The sequence below is a fragment of the Palaemon carinicauda genome, chromosome 20, assembly GCF_036898095.1.
Source record: "Palaemon carinicauda isolate YSFRI2023 chromosome 20, ASM3689809v2, whole genome shotgun sequence".
In the NCBI taxonomy this organism is placed as follows: Eukaryota; Metazoa; Arthropoda; class Malacostraca; order Decapoda; family Palaemonidae; genus Palaemon; species Palaemon carinicauda.
The window spans coordinates 44,983,149-44,997,328 of NC_090744.1; the positions used below are offsets into that span (position 1 = coordinate 44,983,149).

Consider the following 14,180-nt stretch of genomic DNA (forward strand, 5'->3'; position numbering starts at 1 on the left):
ACACCCACAAGAACACTAAATTCTTCAATGAATTTCTTCATATTACTCCCAGGTGGTCTATGCAATGATATTATATTCAATACCTTACTGTTTCTTGACAGTTTTAAATAGATATATTCAAACGTTTCAAATACTATTTAATTGATGATAGAAACCCTAGAGAAGGTTTTCGACATGAAGAAACCTACTCCTCCTCCAGTTTTATCCTTTCTTGGTACACGGTAAAATCATGTACCAAACAAATAAGTAATAGAATTGCAATAACCCTATGAAAAAGACAAAGGAAATATCAGGATAGTTCTTATTTTGTGAAAGAAACATATAGAATAAAAATAAACCTGATACCTGACGTGGAGAAAAAGACAAAATGATATAAAAGAAGGGATATACTAAAGTAGCTGGATTATTTATTAGAGGCATCGTTGCACGGAATGTCCCTCGACTTAGAATCTAAACCTGGAGGGGCCGTTTGTAGAGTATGTATCTAGATTTACTACTACTACTGCTCATAGCAGCATGTGCCTACTTTTATGAAGAGACATTGAAATTGTCTGTCACCTTACATTAGATTTAGAGCTATATTAGATTGAATAACACAGTATGACAATCGGAGGTAAGTTTGCTTTTATCTTTCCAGTTATTTTAATTTAGTGATAGGGGTTGAATCATTGCAGGTGATAGGTTGGCAAGGGCGTTCGTAGTGTATTAAAGTCAAATTTACTACGAACGCCCTTGCCACCAGTCACCCCTTTAAATACTACCGTAAGAGATGTATTGGGTCCTTTGTAATACAGTACAATAATACCTATATATATATATATATATATATATATATATATATATATATATATATATATATATATATATATATATATACATATATATATATATATATATATATATATATATATATATATATATATATATACACTTCATTATATACAGTATATGAAACAAAAATCAAAATGAAAAATTGAGTTTGAAAACAAGGTCCTCATGATTAACACAGTCAAAGGTAGCACTAAAATCAATGCCAATCATACAAACTTTCTGACTGCAATCAAGGGATTTTTGTACAGCATTGGAAATAGTAAGAAGGGCATCACATGCTCCAAGGCCTTTATGAAAACTAAATTGCAAGATAGGGAACAGATGCACACACATACACATATATATACACGTATCCTGATCTATGTAATACAAATTGTGATCTTGAGCCCCATATTGTCCTTTTTTCTTTTCTTTAATTGTATATCATTGAAATAATCGAATACAGTTCTATCAAATACACCTGACAACACTTTATCAGACAATTCTTCTTTGCTCAAGGGGCTAACTTCTGTACTGTAGTTGTTCAGTGGCTACTTTCCTCTTAGTAAGGGTAGAAGAGAGACTATAGCTATGGTAAGCAGCTCTTCTAGGAAAAGGACACTCCAAAATCAAAACATTGTTCTCTAGTCTTGGGTAGTGCCATAGCGTCAGTACCATGGTCTTCCACTGTCATGAGGTAGAGTTCTCTTGCTTGAGGGAACACTCAGGACCACTCTTATTTCTCTTCCTCTTGTTGGTAAAGTTTTACTGTATTACAGATTCTCATTTTGAACAGTACAATAATACCATGTTTTATTTCCTCATTTCTTTTCCTATGAGCTATTTTCTTTATTGGAGCCCTTGAGCTTATAGCATCCTGCTTTTTCAACTAGGGTTGTAGTTAAGCAAGTAATAATAATAACTGGTAGTTTAGTTTAAAGTAATGGAGGAACTGCACTAACATCCATGAAAGAAAGAACCTAAGGTAAAATTAAAGTTTCAAACAAACTTGGATATCTGATGTGAAGATATAATTTTTCCAGCTTGAATTGTGAGTTTTCAATTAATTTAACCTTTATTTCTGCTGCAAATAATCAGATTTAGCTAGAGATACGGAACTCCCTTGATAACTACAATAAGGGGGTTCCATAGTGAGAAATTGGGGTTTTTGGGTGGGAGAATACAAAAACAGGTAAAATAAGAGAAGTTATCTAGGTAAAATTATAGGGGCAGTATGTATGATAGTGGCCACCCGTATGTATGATGACTGCTGACTAAAAACACGGCAGTCTAAGGGGAGTCACAGGAGCCTTTAGCCTCCCCCCCGTTTGGTAAATGGGTAAGGATACAGCTTATAGGTTAGGTGGGAAGTGCAAGTTAGGTGGTGTTCTTGTGTAGAGGTTATGTTAAAAAACGTCTTAGGAATGACTAGAAAATGAAGAAAATTCACATTTTCCATGCTCGTCGGAGGAACTGGCCGCTGATATACAAAGGCTCCAATTTTAGAATGGTACAATGAAACGTTTGTTGAAAATAAGACATGTTTGTAATGTATTTTGTGGTGTTTTGAACTTTATTGATAGTAATTCATGGCATTAATAAATAGTTATTGAGTTATGGTGGGTCGACTACCGTTACTGAAAAGCTATGGCTTTGCTCTAGGTATCGTCATTAATTACGTTTGAAACCCCTAAATATGTAATATTCTTATATAGTTGTGTTGATATTTAAATAAACTTTTAGAAATTCTATACAAAAGCTCCGCCACTAATAATTTTTATATTTTTATTTTGATGAATTACTTATTGCTTTATCTAAAGCTAATCTTTTTTTTTTTTTTTTTTTTTTTTTTTTTTTTTTTTTTTTTACAGAAGGAATAGTATTTTTGCCGTATTTGTTAAGTTTCCCAATCTTGGAGACCCCCAGTGGGAAATTGGGGTTTTCGGGTAGGGAATGAATTAAAGAATCCGTTTTAACATACAATTAATGACACTTATAGAATTAACAATAAACAAGGCCACCAGTTAACCTACACAAACTACCTAACCTAACCTAGTAGCCGTATCCTTACCTAGCGGGCTCCACCTTGTGACTCGCCTTTACACAGCCATATTAGATATAAGATAGTCTAAAACCCTTTGTGTACTTACTTAGGTTGGAGGGTAAAGGTGAGCTGCACCTTTTCGACTCAATACCCAGTGCACAATAACCTCACTAATGAATGAGAACCATTCATATATAGTTTTGTGAGAAATTCTTAATTAATTTTCAATAAATTTATAACTAAATTTAATACCAATATAATTATATACAAGTAACAAATTAGATTCTATATCTAAATGAGACTTTTCAAACTAAGTTCCTTTAAAAATGGATACGTAAAAACTACACCCTTTTTCACTTTCTTGTTTTTCAATACAACATGCCTTCTATCACACCAAAATGCTTTTTTGTTAATATCAAATCGGCACTTAGAAGCGCAGATTGGGAAAATCGTGTTACTTTCACTTTTAATAACACCGATTTGTTCCGTAACTGAAATACAAACCAGCTATTTAATATGGGTAATTACTTTCGGCGTAGCTGAAATGACGAGCCATTAGAATTTTAACGAGGGTTTACTACCCCACCGCTAGTTAGGGGGTGTAGGGAGGGTAACTTGCAACCCCCCCCCCCCCCCTCACACACACCGGTGAGGGCTTCACTTTACTTTTGGCTCGGGTGGAGAACAGACCTGTCTGCTCTCTCCCTCGCTTTAACTGCCATTAATCTGTTTTTGCTTTTTCTTCCTCACAGTGTTTGAAGTTGGCCTCTACTGATTCTGCGTACGTGCCCTGGACTTCCTGGCCGCCCTTGTGGGACTTTTATGTCGGCGGTCGACACCGATCCCCACACCTTGTGTCCTCATTGTAGGGGCCAACGGTGTGATAGCGGTAATGTATGTATCGAATGTAGGGAGTGGTCTACCTCCCAGTGGGAAAGGTTTGCCCGGCGCCGGAAGAAAAAGTCTAAAAGGGATCTTTCTCCTTCAGAGGCTTCTCTGAAGAGAGAAAATTCCAAGACTTCTTCTTCCGTAGCCCTTTCCTTCTCCAAAGCTCCCCCTCGAGCGGTCTCTTCCGAGAGGCCGGCGAGTGGTAGCGTAGACCGTATTGCTGTTGACCGATCCCGGGGTGCGGGGGAGGTAGTTGCCTCCCATAGCGAGGCGGCTGCCCCTCCTCCCCCGGAGGAGGATATGAACATTGATTTATCTGTCAATAACAATGATTTGTTGCAGCTTTGGGCTTCCTTGGGGCTGCAGGGTTCGCCCTCCAGGGAAGCCCTGTTTGACATGATCAAACTTGGTGCAGCTGTCAAACAATCGCCAACTACAGCAGGGATAGATCCTCTGTCTGTTGTTGACGTTGTTGTGACGGAGGCATCTCGTGGGTCTAGTCAAACCCCCGTTTCTGTTGCTGAGGTAGCTGAAGGCTTAGTTTCCCCCTCCGAACACCTTTCGAGGGAGGAAATAAGTCCTACAGTCTCTCCTGCCGGTGATTCTCCCCCGCGGGGGAGTTCACTCACAGAGACGCCTCTTCGGAGGCCCTACGATGGTCAGCTTGCTGACCCCACGGCCCCTTCTGGGCGTATAAGGCGGAAGGCTCGTCCTCCCCTTCGCCGTAGAGGTCTTCCTTCCCCTCACAAGGGAGTTAGGAGGCGCCTCTTCGGCACGTCGGCTCCACAGACCTCTGCGGAGGAGACGACTCGCCGTTCGCCGATCCTGCCAGCTACCACCTTAGACCTCTCTGGGGATCGTTCGCGATCCCCTTCGGAGGAAGGTCGTCCTCCGGGACCCTGTGACCAGTCTCCCTCCAGACCTGCTGACCTGCCGTCACCCTTCGAGGATGCTGATGTGCTTTACGCGCCACCTGAACCTGCCATTGCGCAGGCACCCTTCCCTTCAAGGCTTAAGGGACTTGATCGCAAATCTCTGCTTCTTGCCCTCAAGCGCCAGGTTCAACCTGCGCGCCCTCATGCTGCTGTTGCTGCTGCCGTTCCAGTCTTAGCGTCACAGCGCTCACCTACGCGCGTGCGCGCCCTTGTTCCTTTTACGCGCCAGGGTTTCCCTGCGCGCCCACATCCTTCTGTGCCCCGGCGCCCGCCAGCAGTTCCTGGCGCACTCACCTGCGCACACGCGCTCACCTGCGGCCCGGCGTTCTCCGGTTCCTGCCACGTCGCGCGCAGTCCGAGAGGCTCCTAGGTTAGCACTCAGGCGCTCACAGGTACCTCTGGACTCGCAGCGCTCTTCTGGAGTTAGGCGCGAGGCGCGCCCATCGCGCGCAGTTCTAGACACAGCGCACACGCGCTCGCCAGCGCGCTTCTACATCCAAGCGTGCAGTCCAGGAGGTACCTAAGTTAGCGCACGGGCTCTCCCAGGTACCCCTGGACTCTCCTTCCAGACCGCGCAATCCTGCACGCGCTCCTCCAGTCGGGCGCGACTCTCCAGTTGAGCGCCAGATTCCAGTTTCTCTCAAGGCGCCCCATGCAACCCAACAGCGCACACCTATGCGCCCTAATCCGATCGCGCGCCCACAGGTTAATATACCTGTTCAAACGGCTCAGCGGCCACCTGCGTTCCAACGCGCAATCCCACCCTCGTGCTATCCCGAACCTGCGCACTCGCGCCCTCGCCCAGTTCTTCCGGATACGCGCCCACGTGCCACTACTCTCTCGCGCCCATCAGTACTGCATCAGGATACTGCGCGCCCTCGTATCCAGCTTCCTCACGATCCAGCTCCTGCGCGCCACACGCCCTCGCCATCTTCTACGCCCGCCAGCGCCCACGCGACCGTGCCATCTCCTGTGCGCCCGCGCGCCTGTGCCATCACCTACGCGCCACCAACCTCTGACGCCCGCGCCCCCGCGAGCGCGAGATTCCTATGGCACGCGATCCTGGACAGGGCCCATCGCGTGACCTCCAGCGCGATCGTCGCCAGGCGGACAGGTCATCTTCTCGTTCCCCTCCCCGCAAGCGCAGAACAGCGCGCTCGCCGGAGGAGGGGCGGTACCCGGACAGGTCTAAGGACTCTCTTGTTTCAGCTTCTTTTCAGGTGAACCCTCGTTTGTCGACTCCTCCTAGGGATCGAACGATCCCCTTCCCTCCAGAGGGAGTGTCTGACAGCGCGACTGTCAGCCAGCAGCCCTGATTCGGGACCCTGGTCAGAGCTCTTGTGCAGGCTATGAAGCCCGTCCTCTCTGACGTGGGTCACAAATTAGTTGCGGCTTCCTCCCCCCTGAAGAGAAAGAGAGGAGTCCCCTCAGCGGAGACACCTCCGAGGGCTATCCTGTCTCCTCGCAGATTCTTGCGCAAGGCTCCTTCCCCCCCCCAGATTTTCTCTCCCTCCCCTGCGGATGAGCATTACCCATCCTCAGGAGAGTCGGACGAGCCGGACGTTCCCCCATCGCACCAATGGGGGAAACTCCGCCTCTCCCTGAGAAGTCTTCTCGTCCAGGGGTGGAAAAGAGCCTGCACCCATCGTTACTCGAGTCCTGTATCCCTCCCAGGAGGGAACCGAAGGACTCTAAGACGATTCCCAAATCGTCAGCAAGGATCAGACAGGAGCCAGCTAGACCTTCCGAGGATGTCCACGTGTCCTCCCAGGAAGAGCCAATGGGGACAGGAGACGGTGCTGCCAGTCTTTCAGGAGGAGAGCACCAAGAGTCAGAACACGCGTTCTGGCAAGTCCTGACCCTCATGAGGAACCTCAACGGGATTCCAGACCCAGAGATTCCTCCTCGTGAGGGTAAGGACACGGTCTTGGACCGTGTCTACAGCACCCAGAAACCCTCTAGGGCCAGTGCAGCTTTGCCCTGGTCTCAGGGGATGAAGAGTGCCAAGGACAAGGTCGAGGGCCAGCTCTCTGAGCTTGCCTCCTCCAGTAGATCCAGCGCCAGTAACAAGCTCCTCCCTCCTCCTCGAGTCCATCAGAGGAGGTACTTTGAGATCTTGTTTGGGTCTTCCAATTCACCACTCCGTGGAAGAACTCACCGGGGGAGTCCCTCTAGAGAGACTCTCCAACCGGCATGTGTCCTATTCAGCTACTGAGATCCTAAGCCAGGAGAAGGTGGGGAAGTGTGCCATGCAGGCAACTCTGTGGCTTGACATCTGGCTGGGGTCTCTGGGCATCCTGGTGCGGTCTGAGGACTTGTCCAAAGAAAGCACCAGGAAGGCACTGGAGACTTTCTTGCTCTCAGGCACGCGGACCATCGAGTTTCTGGCCCTCCAAGTCTCGAGCTTGTGGGCCAATACGATTCTCAAACGACGGGACGCAGTGGCTGAGAGATTCCACCAGAAGGTCCCCAGTTCGGATGTTAGCAGGCTCAAACACTCTTCCGTACTCGGTAAGAGTTTGTTTGAGCCTAAGGACATGGAGCTAACAGCTGAGAGGTGGAGGAAGTCCAACCAGGATTCCCTCATCCATAGGGCCCTGACATCGAGGCCCTACAAACCTCCGGCTAAGGACACAAAGAAGACGACAGCAGCAAAGCCGAAGGTGTCTAAGCCCTTCCCTGCCAAGAGCAGAAGGAGCAAGAAGTCCTCCAGGGGAGGCAAGAACCCTAGAGGAAACGGCCGAGGCCGTAAGCGCTAGGGTTGGCAGTCCCCCTGCATGTCCGCCAGTGGGGGGATGCCTACAAAGTTGCGTGGCAAGGTGGCAGCAACTCGGGGCAGATACCTGGACGATTTCCGTAATCTGTCAGGGTTATTGCGTCCCGTTCACAGCTTCTCTACCTCCCCTGACAGCGAATCCAGTGTCGTTGAGCTCTCTTGCCATGGGATCGGCAAGAGGGCAAGCCCTTTAGGCAGAAGTCCAGACCATGTTGAGGAAGGACGCTCTCCAAGAGGTAGTGGATGGGTCCCTAGGCTTCTAGAGTCGACTCTTTCTTGTAAAGAAGGCGTCTGGAGGCTGGAGACCAGTCATCGACCTCTCAACCCTGAACGGGTTTGTCAAACAGACTCCGTTCAGTATGGAGACGGCAGACACGGTCAGACTTGCAGTGAGACCACAAGACTTCATGTGTACACTGGACCTGAAGGACGCGTACTTCCAGATCCCAGTCCATCCGTCTTCAAGGAAGTACCTAAGATTTTGCCTAGACGACAAGATCTACCAGTTCAAGGTGCTGTGTTTCGGTCTCTCCACAGCCCCTCAGGTGTTCACCAGAGTGTTCTCCCTGATATCATTGTGGGCACACAGGATCGGCATCCGTCTCCTTCGTTATCTGGACGACCGGCTGATCCTAGCGGACTCGGAGGCAACCCTTCTTCGCCACCGAGACAAGCTCCTCGAAGTTTGCCAGGATCTAGGGATCATGGTAAATCTCGAGAAGTCCTCTCTGCAGCCTTCTCAGAAACTGGTATACCTAGGCATGGTCATAGACACCAATCTCCACAAAGCCTTCCCATCAGACGACAGGATAGCAAGGCTGAGGAAGGTTGCAAGGCCTTTCCTCGATCGAGAAGAACTCCCAGCCCAAACAGGGTTGCGTCTCCTCGGCCACCTCTCCTCCCCGGCCCGTCTCGTTCCCAACGGTCGCCTCAGAATGAGATCTCTCCAGTGGCAACTCAAGTCCCGGTGGAATCAAGGACACGATTCCCCGGACACTTTGGTCTCTGTGGGTCATGCGGAACGGACAGACCTCCAGTGGTGGGTGGCAGACAAGAACCTACGAAAGGGAGTGGATCTTCTCGTCCTTCCCCCGGATTTGATGTTGTTCTCGGACGCATCAAAGAAAGGGTGGGGGGCCCACGTTCTGAACCACAGGACATCAGTCCTGTGGTCAGAATCAGAAAAGTACGTTCACATAAACCTGCTAGAAATGAAGGCCGTGTTCCTGGCACTTCAGAAGTTCCACCAAGTCCTGGCAGGCTACTCTGTGGTGGTGATGAGCGACAACACCACACTGGTGGCTTATATCATCAAGCAGGGAGGTACCTTTTCAGAACAGCTATCCCATCTTGCAGTAGAGATTCTGAGATGGTCCGAAGTCCACTCGATCACACTAGCGGCTCGCTTCATTCCAGGCTAAAGGAATGTGCTTGCCGACAGTCTGAGCAGAGCGACGCAGATAGTGAGTACCGAGTGGTCTTTGGATCCTCATGTAGCCAACAAAGTCCTGACTTTGTGGGGTTCCCCGACGGTGGATCTGTTCGCTACAGCGCTGAACTTCAAGCTCCCGCTGTACTGCTCCCCAGTCCCGGATCCCAAGGCTCTCTGGCAGGATGCCTTCCAACAACGGTGGGGCAACATCGATTTGTACGTCTTTCCCCCATTCTGTCTGATGAGGAGGGTGCTCAACAAGACCAGAATATCGGTCAATCTATCAATGACCCTGATAGCTCCGCTATGGCATCACGCAGAATGGTTCCCGGACCCTCTGCAACTCCTCATGGAGGTTCCGAGGGAACTCCCTCCCCGTCACGAGCTACTCAAACAACCACACGCCAACATCTTCCACAAAGCCGTAGCTCCGCTTCGACTTCACGCCTGGAGACTATCCAGCGTCTCCTCACGGAGAGAGGATTTTCGCAATAAGTTGTTGAAAGGAGTTCTGGTCACCTGCGCAAGTCATCCGCAGGGGTCTACGAGGCAAAGTGGCGAGTCTTCTGTGGTTGGTGTCGTGGAAAGGGTATCTCTCCACTCGATGCCACTATTCCATCAATAGCGGAGTTCCTCTTGTATGTGCGGGAGGAAATGCGCCTTTCAGTCTCGGCAGTGAAAGGCTATCGCTCAGCCTTGAGTCTAGCCTTCAGGCTTAAAGGAATGGACATCTCTTCCTCGCTGGAACTTTCCCTTCTTATACGAAGTTATGAACTTACCTGCCCTCAGTCGGAAGTGAGACCTCCTCCATGGAATGTGGTTCGAGTTCTCAGGTCTCTGAAGAGACCTCCCTACGAACCATTACGCCAGGCTTCAGATCGCCACCTTACCTGGAAGACGGTTTTCCAGCTAGCATTGGCCTTGGCCAAGCGAGTCAGTGAACTGCATGGTCTCTCGTACGACATCGCCCATTCAAGGGGATTGGGGGAGGTAAAATTCAGCTTCGTCCCTGAGTTTGTTGCCAAAACTCAGAATCCGGGAGTGCCGGACCCTAGGTTCGACTCTTTCCAGGTTTCGAGTCTTCGTTCGGTAACAGATGACCCAGACCATCTCCTACAGTGCCCAGTGAGGAGTCTGAGATTGTATCTTAAAAGAACAGCTGCAGTTCGTCCCTAGGTGCAAGCCTTGTTCGTGAGCACTGGGAAAACGAAAAGGAGGGTCACCAGGAATACTATCTCGGCCTGGATTCGCAAGGTAATACATCTTGCCTTGAATCCTGACCCTTCTCCGTCACGTCGCCCTAGAGCGCATGATGTCAGGGGTATAGCTACGTCCCTGGCCTTCAAGAAAAATTATTCAGTGACGCAGGTCCTTCAAGCTGGGGTGTGGAAGCGTCAGACCACCTTCACGGCCCACTACCTGCAAGACGTGACACACAGGAGGCTCGATACGTTCTCTATCGGCCCTGTGGTGGCTGCACAGCAGCTGGTCTAACCTCAGGCTCCTTAATGGACAAGTAGCAGAAGGTTGAGGGCATTGTTACCCGGTTTTAGTCTGCGTGAATGAAAAGTTCTGTCGGGCCCTTATTCTTTTCTTCATCCTCTCCTCCCTTGGAAAAAGCAGCATCCTGGGTTCTCTGCACAGCTGACCTCGAACCACTGCAGGTAAACCATGCTCCCTTGTGTTCCTTGTATTAAGTGTAATACTGTCATGTCCCCATACCCTGACGAGATGGTATTGGGAGAGTCCTAGCCTAGATTTTCATATGAAGAACTCCAGGTCAACTTCCTAGGACGAGTAACTTCCTCACCTTCACACACAGCTTATGTAGGCCGCAGCAGTTTCACAGAATGCTACCGAGGAGCAGGGACTCCTTATTTCTTGAGTACTTACACACTCGAATACTGTATGGAGTCCCCGGGCAAGCCAAAGCCAGTATGGCAGGGACTTACCTCCCTACCTAAGGGTTGAGTCAACCCATGTAAATAGCGTGGTTTGTATTTCAGTTACGGAACAAATGACAAATTCGTAGAAAATTTGTATTTTTCCTAACTATACAAACCTTAGCTATTTACACATATTTGCCCGCCTGCCCTGTCCCCCGGGATAAGTCCTATCTCTAAGCAAAGTGAAGCACTCACCGGTGTGTGTGTTGGGGAGGGGGGGGTAGCTAGCTACCCCTCCCTAACCCCCGCTAACTAGCGGTGGGGTAGTAAACCCTCGTTAAAATTCTATTGGCTTGTCATTCAGCTACACCGAAGTAATTACCCCATGTAAATAGCTAAGGTTTGTATATTGTAGTTAGGAAAAATACAAATTATCTACGAATTTGTCATTTGTTGCAGCTTTGGGCTTCCTTGGGGCTTGAGGGTTTGCCCTCCAAGGAAGCCTTGTTTGACATGATCAGGTTGGGGGCAGCTGTCAAACAATCGCCAACTTTAGCAGAGTTTGATCCTCTGTCTATCGTCGACATTGTTGTGGCAGAGGCTTCCGATGAGTTGTATCAAACCTCTGCTCCTGATGTTGCTTATATAGCTGAAGGCTTAGTTCCCCCCTCCGAACATCCTTCGAGGGAGGAACTAAGTCCAACGGTCTCTCCTGCCAATGATTCTCCCCCTCGGGAGAGTTCACTTATAGAGACTCCTCTTCGGAGGACTGCTGATGGTCAGCCTGCTGACCCCACGGTCCCCAGAGGGCGTATAAGGCGTAAAGCCCGCCTTCCTCTTTGCCGTAGAGGGCTTTCTTCACCTCACAAGGGTGTTAGGAGGCGCCTCTTCGGTTCACCATCTCCGCAGTCCGCCGCAGAGGAACCTCGCCGTCGTTTGCCGACTCTACCAGCTACATCCCTGGACCTCTCCGCAGATCGTTCGCGATCTCCTTCGGTGCAAGGTCGTCCTTGCAAAGGACATGCCGACCTTCCACCCGCCAGATCTGCTGACCTGCCGTCGCCGTTCCTGGCTGCTGACGCGCTATGGGCGCCAACTCACCCCGTTGTAAAACGGGCTACGGTCCCTTCGGGGCACAAGGGGCTTTCACAAAAATATGTGTCTAAGTCCCTTACGCGCTAACGTTCACCTGCGTGCCAGTGCGCAACTGCGCGCAAGTCCTCACCTGCTGAAGCTCATGTTATAGCGCGTCAGCGCTCACCTGCGCGCCAGCACGCTCCTGTTCGCCAGCGCAGTACTGCGCGCCCTCATCCTGATGCACGCCTCCGTTCTCCTTCGCGCCAGCGCTTGCCTACGCGCCAACGATATCCTGTGCGCCCACGATCTTCTGATCTGGGTGCAAAGGGGAAGTTAACCTCTTCCCTTGCTCGCCAGCGCGCCATCAATCGCCGATGCGCCATTGGACTCTGCCTGCTTGCCATCCTTAACCTGCGCGCCGTCGCGCGCCCACGAGTTTGCACGCGCGCCCAGCTCTTCAACCAGATATCTCCTGCGTGCGCGCACCCAACGTTATCCCCCTTATGGGCTCTTCGAGATCCTTCGCGCGCGAGCGCTCATCTAGCCTACGGTGCGCCCTCTGCAATCTCCGGCCCAAGCCCCTGCGCGCCTACGCGAGCCCTCGCCATCGCCCTCGCGCACGACCCAGGCCAAATCCCATCGCGCGAGGCTGCAGGACGCTGCGCGGCCAGGTCATCATCATCACGTTTCCCCCCTGCAAGCGCAGAACAGCGCGCTTGCCGGAGGGAGGGAGGATTCCGGATAGGGCCATGGACTTTTCTCCTTCTTCTTTTCAGGCAGATCCTCCTCTGGGAACTCCTCCTAGGGATCAAACGATCCCCTTCCCTCCAGAGGGAGTGTCTGACAGTGCAGCTGTCAGTCAGCAGCCCTGGTTCGGGTCCCTAGTCAGAGCAGTCATGCAGGCTTTTAAGCCTGTTCTTTCTGAGCTGGGCCACAAATCATTGGCAACTTCGACCCCCCTGAAGAGGAAGAGAGGAGTATCTGACGTGGTGACTTCTCCAAGGGCGAAGCTGACTCCTCGGAATTCTTTGAGGAAGGCCTCCTCACCCCCCCAGACTTTCACTCCCTCCCCTTCGGACAAAGATTTCCCATCCTCAAGGGAGTCACGCGAGGTGAGGCGTTCTCCTATCGCACCAATGAGGGAAACCCCACCTCGCGCAGGGAAGTCTTCTCGGGTAGGGGTGGAGAAGAGTCTCCCACCATCACTGTTAAGTTTTGCATCCCTCCCAGGAGGGAGTCGAAGGACTCCAAGACTTTACCTAAGTCATCCTCAAGGATAAGACCAGAGCCAGCCAAGCCCTCGGAAAACGTCCACGAGTCCCCCCAAGAAGAGCCTTTGGGGACAGGAGACTTCGCTGCTAGCCCTTCAGGAGGAGAGCTACAGGAATCAGAGCAGCATGCATTCTGGCAGGCTCTGACCCTTATGAGGAATCTCAATGGGTTCGCGGATCCAGAGATTCTCCCTCGTGAGGGCAAGGACACGGTCTTGGACCGAGTCTTTGGTACTCAAAAACCCTCAAAGGCCAGCGGGGCTTTGCCCTGGTCTCAAGGGGTTAAGAGTGCTAGAGACAAGGTCGAAGGCCAGCTCTCCGAGCTTGCCCCCTCCAGCCGATCCAGCGCCGATAACAAACTCCTCCCCGCCTCCTCGTGTCCATCAGAGGAGGTACTTTGACATCATGGAGGAGACTTGTTTAGCTCTTCCCTTACACCACTCTTTGGAAGAGCTTACCAGGGGAGTCCCTCTAGAGAGACTCTCCAACCGGCAAGTATCGTTCTCAGCGACAGAGATCCTTAGCCAGGAGAAGGTGGCGAAATGTGCCATGCAGGCAACTTCATGGCTGGACATCTGGGTAGGGTCTCTGGGCATCCTGTTACGATCTGAGGACTTGTCCAAAAAGAGTACCAGGAAGGCCATGGAGACCTTTTTACTCTCAGGCACTCGTACAATCGAGTTTTTAGCCCACCAAGTCTCGAACTTGTGGGCTAATACCATCTTGAAATGTCGAGATGCGGTGTCTGAGAGATTCCACCAAAAGGTCCCCAGTACTGAGATCAGCAGGCTCAGACATTCTTCCATCTTGGGGAAGAATTTGTTCGAGCCTAAGGACGTGGAGCAGGCGGCTGAGAGATGGAGGAAGTCCAACCAGGACTCTCTCCTACATAGAGCTTTAACATCGAAGCCCTATAAACCTCCAGCAACCCAGCAACCACGTCCTACCAAGACCACGAAACCAGCAGCTACAGCGAAGACAACGGTGTCTAAGCCCTTTCCTGTCAAGGACAAGAAAGGCAAAAAGTCTTCCAGGGGAGGAAAGAATCCTAGAGGGAGTGG

At 50.4% G+C, this 14,180-nt stretch overlaps 1 protein-coding gene across 1 annotated transcript in view; it reads left to right on the forward strand.

The window, feature by feature from the left end:
- The first annotated feature begins 460 nt into the window (after positions 1–460).
- The window catches only part of LOC137660321 (uncharacterized), a 275,741-nt gene continuing 262,021 nt past the window's right edge, over positions 461–14,180 (forward strand). Inside the window, exon 1 of the mRNA XM_068395140.1 lies at positions 461–613. Within this exon, the coding sequence (XP_068251241.1) occupies positions 601–613 (13 nt within the window). The 5' untranslated portion in view covers positions 461–600. The remainder of the gene's footprint in view (positions 614–14,180) is intronic.